The 10,517-nt window shown below is 44.3% G+C and overlaps 1 protein-coding gene across 2 annotated transcripts in view; it reads right to left on the bottom strand.

The window, feature by feature from the left end:
- The window catches only part of LOC137420935 (G protein-coupled receptor kinase 5), a 276,186-nt gene that overhangs the window by 83,189 nt on the left and 182,480 nt on the right, over positions 1-10,517 (bottom strand). For both annotated transcript variants that reach the window (XM_078772160.1, XM_078772161.1), the window contains exon 3: positions 6,995-7,107. In XM_078772160.1, the coding sequence (XP_078628286.1) occupies positions 6,995-7,107 (113 nt within the window). The remainder of the gene's footprint in view (positions 1-6,994; positions 7,108-10,517) is intronic.

Here is a 10,517-nt window from a genome sequence, read left to right as displayed (position 1 = left end):
TGGGTGACGGCATAATATGGTATGGAATGGCATTTCCTGATTGTAGTGCTGAAGAGCCGAGCGAGGTAGACCGGCTTCGCTATTAAAATATTCCACAGGAGGAGGCGCTCCTATGGTACAGATTTAGTGTCCATCGGACTGACAGTTGCAGAGGATTTTTTTTTCCATAATGATCAGATCAAGCATTGAATTTGTCAAATTATGACGTCATAATGAAGGCACCGATGGAGTCATCAACATATCTTATTCTCCATGGTGAGTACAGCAATACCCCAGTTAGCGCTACCCCTTTTAACGCTGTTTCGTTATAACGCTCTTGCAAATTTAAATTTAATTTTTACTAAAAATTGAAAAAAAAAAAAAATGACAAAAATAATTAAAGCTACTCAAAATCCACAAGTCCAATCGCAAGTCACAACACGAGTACTCACAACTTCCTAAGAGCATCCATTACTAAACGGGGTATTACTGTACTTGAAAATGAGCCTTGTTTCAACTTTTTCCATTGAGCGGTTTGGGAGATATAGAGGTGTAACGTTTTTCCAAGATGGCGCCAGTACCACGTGACCTATGACGTCATAATTATGAATTTAAAAAATTCGACAGGCGGAGGCACTCCTATGGTAAAACCTCGTGTCAATCGGATGTACACAAAATTGTCACCATAAAAGTGCCTCCTCCTGTAGAATATTTTAGTGATAATTATGATGTAACTAGAACGCCACTCAGTAGAGCGCATACTCCCGCCGTGGGTTTAGTTGGAATAATACGTTTTGTTTAACATCCCCTCTCCCCAAATAAATAAATAGTTGGAATAATACGTTGTCCGCCATAATCTCCCCAAAACAATAAATGAAAAAGAAAGTAAGCCCTAACTGTCAGAGAATTTATTTTGATATATCTCGGAATTAGAGGCGAAAAACATCATTTAAGAATGAGAATAAAAGCTTTAATGCAGTAAAACAGAAAAAATCTTTCCCAAAATTTTTTCCAAAAAAAACTCCTGGATCTGGAATAATATCCTGAGCTTCACCAAAAACTAATCAATTCTTCCTTATCCCAAGGGCAATCATCCCACCAACTTTCATCCAAATCCGTTCAGAACTTTTCCAGATATCTTGTTCACAAACACACGAACATACACACACACACGGACGGACCCCGATCGAATGCTTTACTCCCTGGCAGGAGTAATAAACCTGAAAATCGCAGAGCCAGAACCAGAATTTGGTTTGGGAAGCCCATGTGAGGTTTCTTCTTCTTCAGCCTCTCACAACCCTGAGTGAATATGCGATCTTTTTAAAAAAAGTTGGAATTTTGCCAAATCTGTTTTATTAGTTTGTTAATATACCTCATCCATTGACAAATCTGGAACTAAGTCTTTATAAGTTCATCAACTACTGACACCGCGAATGACATTCGTTGAGCTAAATGTTGATATCTCTTCTGGGGTAACAAAAAAAACAAAAAAATAAAGGTTTTAAAGCATTATACGTATCAAACGATACATTTTATGAAACGGGGAAACCGAATACACACTTTGGTGGTTTTAAAATGACAGAATATGTCTTTATTAGAAACAAAAAAAATGAACATTGAAGATGACGCTGCTAAAAAAATACACCGCTCTAACGCATAACCACGAGTTTAAACTACATTTACAACAAATATGAAAACTATTTTCATATCACAATGTTAAATATAGAATATATAGAAGATAATGTTAAAAAAAATGAGCCCTATCTTCCAATGGTAAAAAAAATCCTTCAAAAAATTCCTGGATCGGGAATAATATCCTGAGCTTCACCAAAAACTAATCAATTCTTCCTTATCCCAAGGGCAATCATCCCACCAACTTTCATCCAAATCCATTCAGAACTTTTCCAGATATCTTGTACACGAAGACACGAACACACGAACACACACACACACACACACACACACACACACACACACACACACATACACACACACACACACACACACACACACACACACACACGAATGCATTACTCCCTGGAGGGAGTAATGTCACGTGGTAAAGGTGCCATCTTGGAAAAACTGAAAAATGTTACACCTCTATCTCCAAAACAGCTCCATGGGGAAAAAATTGAAATGTGGCTCATTGTAAAGAACTCCATTATGGGGAATAGGTGTTGTTAATGATGACGTCATTGGTGTCGTGATTATGACGTCATAATTTGACATGGACAATACTTAGTCTGATCAGTTTGAAATTTATTGAGCGTGATCTATGCAACAATTATATTACAGAATATAAATTTATGATGTAATCGCTCACGTGGTCTGGCAGCCATATTGGATCAAAAGTAATAATAATTCAAAAACTGAAGAGTTGGCTCGCACCAAGTTTACTGAGCAGGGTAAGTATTCTAATAATACCATCTAGTTTACCATTTAACCAAGCACAATTGGGTACACAAAAAAGAGAACGCTCGGTATCTTTGCTATTTTTAAAATTATTTTCACAAGCAGCTACATTACTATTGCTGAAGATTGGTCTTTGGGATTTGCTTCAGACGCTGTGCAAGTTTTACGCATAGCAATTGCGGTTTAAGTTTCAATTGTCCAGTACATTCATCATAGATTGCAGGAAAACAATACTGGCAATGTGACTGAAAATCCATACTTTTTCTCTCCTATAAGGACCATAAAATATGTGAAAAGTTCACTGTTTGCAGTCTCTTGCTTAAGAGGTGTACACGTGCTATTGGCCCGATTTTTTTCGAGTACAATATGCGAGTACACTAAAAGTTCGCGTTTCGAGTACACTAAAAATGAGTACAATATGCATTTCTGTCTTTCATCACATTTTTATTTCAATCAATTTCCTACAGATATACTTATCGATGGGTTGATGAGTTTAGCTGAAAATTTAAGTGCATTTCTTGTCTCTGTGGATTTAGGGTGGGGTCCATGGGAGGTCAGCCAAACATCCCCCACCCCTTCCTCAAGGCAAAATAAAGAAGTAATGGAGAGTAAGTCGTCAAGTCATATGTCCATTAATGGTGTGCTATCGAAAACTTTTGGATAAATAAAAAAAAACACACACACACACACACACACACACACACACACACACACGGCCCCCACACCCCCCCCCCCCCTCTGATTTCCGAGGTCGGCAAAATTAATACCAGTTTACTGGAAACGCGGGGCACTGCATCAGTGGCATAGCCGTGCACCCGGTAATGATGCAACCAGCAGCTATAGGCATCGGGTCGATCTCAATCGGATAGTTGGATACAAAACATAAACTGTTCAGCTTGGCGAGGGTATGACCTTTACCGAGTCCCATTCTAGTTTGTACTAGCACTTGACAACCAGGTGCAAACGTATCTGAGCCGATAAACTGTGCGATCTCCAGGAATCTGAGTACTTGATCGAAAGAGGAGCTATCACAGGTCGCTCAATATACCAGGAGCTTTCAATGTGGAAATGGTGAAATACAACCCTTTTTCGCAGAATGAGTCGTTGCCTAAGCACCCTCGAACATCCTGACAATGGAAGGAACTCGGTAACCACAAAGAGTTGCACGTTTGATTGATGTGTACTCCATTTGCACTCAAGCATACCAAATATTCCCCTCTTACTTGGCGAGGAAAACAAGCATTTGGTCCTTTTGTTGAACTATAAACACTTACTCCCAAACGGCTTTCAAGGACAACTCAAAGCTGTTAGCGAGCACTTCCATTATCCTCGCGGTCCCCCTGTGCTGTCTTTCCCTCGCAGTCCCCCTGTGCTGTCTTTCCTTCGCGGTCCCCCTGTGCTGTCTTTCCCTTGCGGTCCCCCTGTGCTGTCTTTCCCTCGCGGCCCCCTGTGCTGTCTTTCCCTCGCGGTCCCCCTGTGCTGTCTTTCCCTCGCGGCCCCCTGTGCTGTCTTTCCCCCGCGGTCCCCCTGTGCTGTCTTTCCCTCGCGGCCCCCCTGTGCTGTCTTTCCCTCGTGGTCCCCCTGTGCTGTCTTTCCCTCACGGTCCCCCTGTGCTGTCTTTCCCTCGCGCCCCACTGTGCTGTCTTTCCCTCGCGGCCCCCTGTGCTGTCTTTCCCTCGTGGTCCCCCTGTGCTGTCTTTCCCTCGCGGTCCCCCTGTGCTGTCTTTCCCTCGCGGCCCCCTGTGCTGTCTTTCCCTCGCGGTCACCCTGTGTCTTTCCCTCGCGGTCCCCCTGTGCTGTCTTTCCCTCGCGGCCCCCTGTGCTGTCTTTCCCTCGCGGCCCCCCTGTGCTGTCTTTCCCTTGTGGTCCCCCTGTGCTGTCTTTCCCTCACGGTCCCCCTGTGCTGTCTTTCCCTCACGGCCCCCTGTGCTGTCTTTTCCTCGCGGTCCCCCTGTGCTGTCTTTCCCTCGCGGCCCCCCTGTGCTGTCTTTCCCTCGTGGTCCCCCTGTGCTGTCTTTCCCTCGCGGTCCCCCTGTGCTGTCTTTCCCTTGCGGTCCCCCTGTGCTGTCTTTCCCTCGCGGTCCCCCTGTGCTGTCTTTCCCTCGCGGTCCCCCTGTGCTGTCTTTCCCTCGCGGTCCCCCTGTGCTGTCTTTCCCTCGCGGTCCCCCTGTGCTGTCTTTCCCTCGCGGTCCCCCTGTGCTGTCTTTCCCTCGCGGTCCCCCTGTGCTGTCTTTCCCTCGCGGTCCCCCTGTGCTGTCTTTCCCTCGCGGCCCCCTGTGCTGTCTTTCCCTCGTGGTCCCCCTGTGCTGTCTTTCCCTCGTGGCCCCCCTGTGCTGTCTTTCCCTCGCGGCCCCCTGTGCTGTCTTTCCCTCGCGGTCACCCTGTGTCTTTCCCTCGTGGTCCCCCTGTGCTGTCTTTCCCTCGCGGCCCCCTGTGCTGTCTTTCCCTCGCGGCCCCCCTGTGCTGTCTTTCCCTTGTGGTCCCCCTGTGCTGTCTTTCCCTCACGGTCCCCCTGTGCTGTCTTTCCCTCACGGCCCCCTGTGCTGTCTTTTCCTCGCGGTCCCCCTGTGCTGTCTTTCCCTCGCGGCCCCCCTGTGCTGTCTTTCCCTCGTGGTCCCCCTGTGCTGTCTTTCCCTCGCGGTCCCCCTGTGCTGTCTTTCCCTTGCGGTCCCCCTGTGCTGTCTTTCCCTCGCGGTCCCCCTGTGCTGTCTTTCCCTCGTGGTCCCCCTGTACTGTCTTTCCCTCGCGGTCCCCCTGTGCTGTCTTTCCCTCGCGGTCCCCCTGTGCTGTCTTTCCCTCGCGGTCCCCCTGTGCTGTCTTTCCCTCGCGGTCCCCCTGTGCTGTCTTTCCCTCATGGTCCCCCTGTGCTGTCTTTCCCTCGCGGTCCCCCTGTGCTGTCTTTCCCTCGCGGTCCCCCTGTGCTGTCTTTCCCTCGTGGTCCCCCTGTGCTGTCTTTCCCTCGCGGTCCCCCTGTGCTGTCTTTCCCTCGCGGTCCCCCTGTGCTGTCTTTCCCTCGCGGTCCCCCTGTGCTGTCTTTCCCTCGCGGTTGTCAGCTCTTTCACGAGCCACGATTCAGTATACAAAAAAAACCCAAAAAAAAAACCACTTTCCACATGCCCAGGTCCTCATCTTAATATTACTCTTTTGATGGGGGTGAGCAGAGGGGGGTGAGGGGGTGGAAGGAGGATATCGAAGTGGGGGAAGGGAGGGAGGAAACTGTAATCTCCCTGAAAACAGATTTAAAAAAATTCTTATCTTCAGCCTACAAGTTTGTACATTTACATTTTCGGAACTTGCAATGAGTGCGTCATGCATTTTCAGCGTGCCAAGTTTATGTAAACATTGGGGTGGGAAAAATAAATAAACAAGAAGACATTATGCGGAGCACGGTACTTGCAAAATTCCCCCCCCAAAAGTTTCCATTGATACAGCAAATTGTCCATTTCATGAAGATTAAAATTTACGATCTTGATCAAAGCTCGGGTCAACAGGATGAAAAGTGACGATTTTTCAGATGAAAAATGATGATTTTAGAAGTTTGACCTTGAGTTGACCTTTGACATTTTGACCTCAAAAATAGTGGGTTTCCCAATTCAGTAAGGGAATACACAAATGCTGTTCTATTTTCAAGTCAATCGGATGAAAATTGATGGGTTTTCAGATGAAAATTAATGATTTTGGAAATTTGACCTAGAGTTCACCTTTGACCTTTTGACCTCAAAAATAGTTGTTTTCCTATTTAGTGACACAATTTGCAAATGCTGTTCAATTTCCAAGTCGATCAGATGAAAATTGATGGTTTTTTCAGATGAAAATGTATGATTTTGGAAGTTTGACCTTCAGTTGACCTTAGACCTTTTGACCTCAAAAAGAGTATGTTTCCAAATTTAGTGACTCGATATGCAGATGCTGTTCAATTTTCAAGTCAATCGGTTGAAAATTGATGACTTTTCAGATGAAAATTTATGATTTTTAAAACTTAACCTCGAGTTGACCTTTGACATTTTGACCTCAAAAATACTTCATTTCCCAATGTAGTGACTCAATATACAAATGCTGTTCAATTTCCAAGTCGATCAGATGAAAAGTGACGGTTTTTTCAGATGAAAATTTATGATTTTGGAAGTTTGACCTTCAGTTGACCTTTGACCTTTTGACCTCAAAAATAGTTGGTTTCCCAATTCAGTGAGGCAATATGTAAATGTTCAATTTTCAAGTAAATCGGATGAAAATTGACGGTTTTCTCAGATATAAAAGTGATTGTGGAAGTTTGACCTTGAGTTGACCTTTGACCTTTTGACCTCAAAAATACTTCATTTCCCAATGTAGTGACTCAATATACAAATGCTATTAAATTTTCAAGTCAATTGGATTTAAAATGGCGATTTTAGAAATTTGACCTCCAGATGACCTTTGACCTCAAAATCAATAGGCTTCTCAATTGGGACGACCTATACAGCTTGTTGAAGTTTCGTGACGATCGGTTTTGAATTGTGACCTGGAGGCCGGTGACAAACAGACAGACAGACAGAACCACAGACGCAACCGACCAATATACTTGAAAAATCTTCGATTTTGCAAGTAATAAAACACGCACACTCACCACGGCATCAAGGAAGTGGATTGCAAAGTTGAGCTCTGTCCGTGTCTCACAAAACTGTCGGAAGAGAAGGTGGCCGATGGGTTGCTTGTCACACGTGCTCTGGTAGGTATGCTCTGTAAATGGAAGTGGGGGTGGGAACAGGTTTTCTTTTTTTAACCACAATGGAGGAAGAAACAGGGGTGAACAGGGGTGCTAAGGGGTGCTAAACAGGGGTGCTAAGGGGTGCTAAACAGGGGTGCTAAGCTTAAAATCTTCACTGCAATGTGTGCAAGAAACAGGGCTGAAGGTAATAGTGGACATTTTCTTGCTCAAGTCCTTGAACTCAATGGAAAGTGATTCACAGAAATATGGAAAATGACTTTTGATTAACTTGTGCCACAGCGAGCAGAACTTAAACTACATTGCTCATTACCCCGCACACAAGGAGCGAAAAGCGCAGTTAAGCAGTTGGCAGCTCGCTTTGTCTGTCTGTGCGTCCGTCCACAAACGTCAGTTTATGATTGAGGAAAAAATGTTTAAATTCAATGCTATATTTTGAACACTATTCGAAAAACGAACCTGTAGTTTAACAGTACTTTGGCTCTGAATTTGTCCTGATCACGCATGTGCAGAGATGAGAGATCATTTGTAAGCAGTGAAACCGCTGCAATATTTGGCTGTGTTCTTCCATACGTCCGTAAAAATGAATAAGAAGAAGAACCAAATCCACCGTGTTTAATTCTAAAGGGTAATTGCACAGGGTTCTAAAGGGTAATTGCACAGAGTTCTAAAGGGTAATTGCACAGGGTTCTAAAGGGTAATTGCACAGGGTTCTAAAGGGTAATTGCACAGGGTTCTAAAGGGTAATTGCACAGGGTTCTAAAGGGTAATTGCACAGGGTTCTAAAGGGTAATTGCACAGGGTTCTAAAGGGTAATTGCACAGGGTTCTAAAGGGTAATTGCACAGGGTTCTAAAGGGTAATTGCACAGGGTTCTAAAGGGTAATTGCACAGGGTTCTAAAGGGTAATTGCACAGGGTTCTAAAGGGTAATTGCACAGGGTTCTAAAGGGTAATTGCACAGGGTTCTAAAGGGTAATTGCACAGGGTTCTAAAGGGTAATTGCACAGGGTTCTAAAGGGTAATTGCACAGGGTTCTAAAGGGTAATTGCACAGGGTTCTAAAGGGTAATTGCACAGGGTTCTAAAGGGTAATTGCACAGGGTTCTAAAGGGTAATTGCACAGGGTTCTAAAGGGTAATTGCACAGGGTTCTAAAGTGTAATTGCACAGGGTTCTAAAGGGTAATTGCACAGGGTTCTAAAGGGTAATTGCACAGGGTTCTAAAGGGTAATTGTACAGAGTTCTAAAGGGTAATTGCACAGGGTTCTAAGGGTAATTGCACAGGGTTCTAAGGGTAATTGCACAGGGTTCTAAGGGTAATTGCACAGGGTTCTAAGGGTAATTGCACAGGGTTCTAAGGGTAATTGCACAGGGTTCTAAGGGCAATGGCACAGGGTTCTAAGGGTAATTGCACAGGGTTCTAAGGGTAATTGCACAGGGTTCTAAGGGTAATTGCACAGGGTTCTAAGGGTAATTGCACAGTGTTCTAAAGGGTAATTGCACAGGGTTCTAAAGGGTAATTGCACAGGGTTCTAAGGGTAATTCTAAAGGGTTTCACTAGTTTCTAGGCTTTGGCTATTTCATATTAAAAATGCCAAACTGAACCGCTTCCTTCGGACACGGGTTTGATAGTTTTTTTCCCCTCTGTCTGTCTGTCTGCATCGTAAAATGGAAAATCATTCCAAACAGAAAACTTACTGATTTAAGCATGTCATAAAAGACGCAAACACGAGGCACAAATAACTAATGCAACGTGTTAAATAAAGTGATGTAAAAGACACTATCAACAGCGGTAAACCTTTGAAATTTCCTTTTTCTACAACCTTTCAAATCTTTATTGTATTTCAATTGAATTCGAAGCCTGTTGTTGGCTCAACAATTAAGGCAGCTGGCTTAAGATCTTAGGGTCCTGAGTTTGAGCCCCTGCCGTGCCGTTAAATAACACCAGGTAGGGGTTGACTCGGCCTGTCATCCTTCGTAGGTCGGCAAAATGAGTACCCGCTTACTGGTAACAGGGGGCACTGCATCAGCGGCCTAGCCGCACCCCCAGAAGTGATGCAACCAACAGCCACAGGCTGCATACCAAATAATAATAATTGTTGAATTATATACTTGCGCACTGGAGAACAGAAATCGCTTTTTTGGCAGTTTCAAAAACCTTTCTTTTAGCAGTACTTGGACAAAATATTACGGCATTTTACATCATCTCGACCAATCAAATTTGCCGCTCACAGATCCCTTCCATGCCCTTTTTTCTTTCTCGACACTGCGCGGGGTAAGGTGATCGATGAACTCTCTAGTTCTTTAAAGTTTTAGTACTAAGACGACTGTAAAAGAGCAAACCATTTACTGTGTTAGAAATTGTTTCACTGCTGGATCAGCTATCATGTAAAAATACAAACGTGCCATAGGTTCTTAGTTTTAGGGGCATAAACTTCCACTTTGAGTGCAATAAGATTCTTGCAGCTTTGCAAATTTGGAACAATTAAAAGGCAGGATCAAGGTAGCTTGTAAATACCACTATTGCAGTATTTAGCAAATGCACAATCGAATCAAACCCCCCTAATGAATTCAGTCTGCTAGTTGCATCATTTCCTTGCAATGATGCAGACACATGTAAGCTGCTAATGTAGTGCCCCACTGCAACAGCAGTTATAAACAAAGAGTTTTGGAGTTTTTGCTGATGTTACAGCACACAATGGTCTACTCTTTTCGAAAGCCAATGTGGGATTTTATTTAATGTCAGAAAAACAAGTGCTATCACACGAGGTAGCAGGGAAACCAGTCCTCATCCCCTGATTCTTCTTTCCTCGTCTCCAATAGACCTCCGATCTTTAGTCAGACTAGCCGTGCCTACCTGTCGCTTCGCTGATGGATTTAATCAAAAGACAGCATGTTGCACTTCACAAACATATTGCACGTCGATGTGGAGGTCTCAATGAGAAGGGCTCACAGAATGGCCGAGGCTCGAGAGGTACGCACAAATTGCCTCTATAAGCTGTCTAGCCTGAGTTCCAATCTTGGCCCAGTTATAAATTGTCACCCTGGTGTTTCACAGGCAGGGTCATTCATCAATGTGTGTGCCGTCCCTTGGATGGACGTTAAGAGGGGTGTCCCATCTGCTGAGATTCATTGGTGGACATTAAAACTCCCATGGCATTGCGAAGAGTAGGTGAGCAATTGCCTGCACCACGCCCAATGTTTTTCCCCCAAATTCCTGCCCGAACCTGCATTCCCCCAGTGCAAAAGTGCAAAAGGGTTAACCCCGCAAGGAGGTCGCTAACCCCCTTAATTGAGCATGTAGATTAGTAGTCATAGTGTAGCTTTGATTTAGTATGCATATATTTCAATATCAAAAGCACCTGTTCACTGGTATGGTGATGCCAAAGTTATTCTTCAATGGTATTGATTTTTCATATCTTCCT

Source organism: Myxine glutinosa, chromosome 2 (genome assembly GCF_964187855.1).
Source record: "Myxine glutinosa chromosome 2, kmMyxGlut1.1, whole genome shotgun sequence".
Lineage (NCBI taxonomy): Eukaryota > Metazoa > Chordata > Myxini > Myxiniformes > Myxinidae > Myxine > Myxine glutinosa.
Note: the sequence above shows the minus strand (reverse complement) of the source record. Positions and strands in the feature narration are given on the sequence as shown.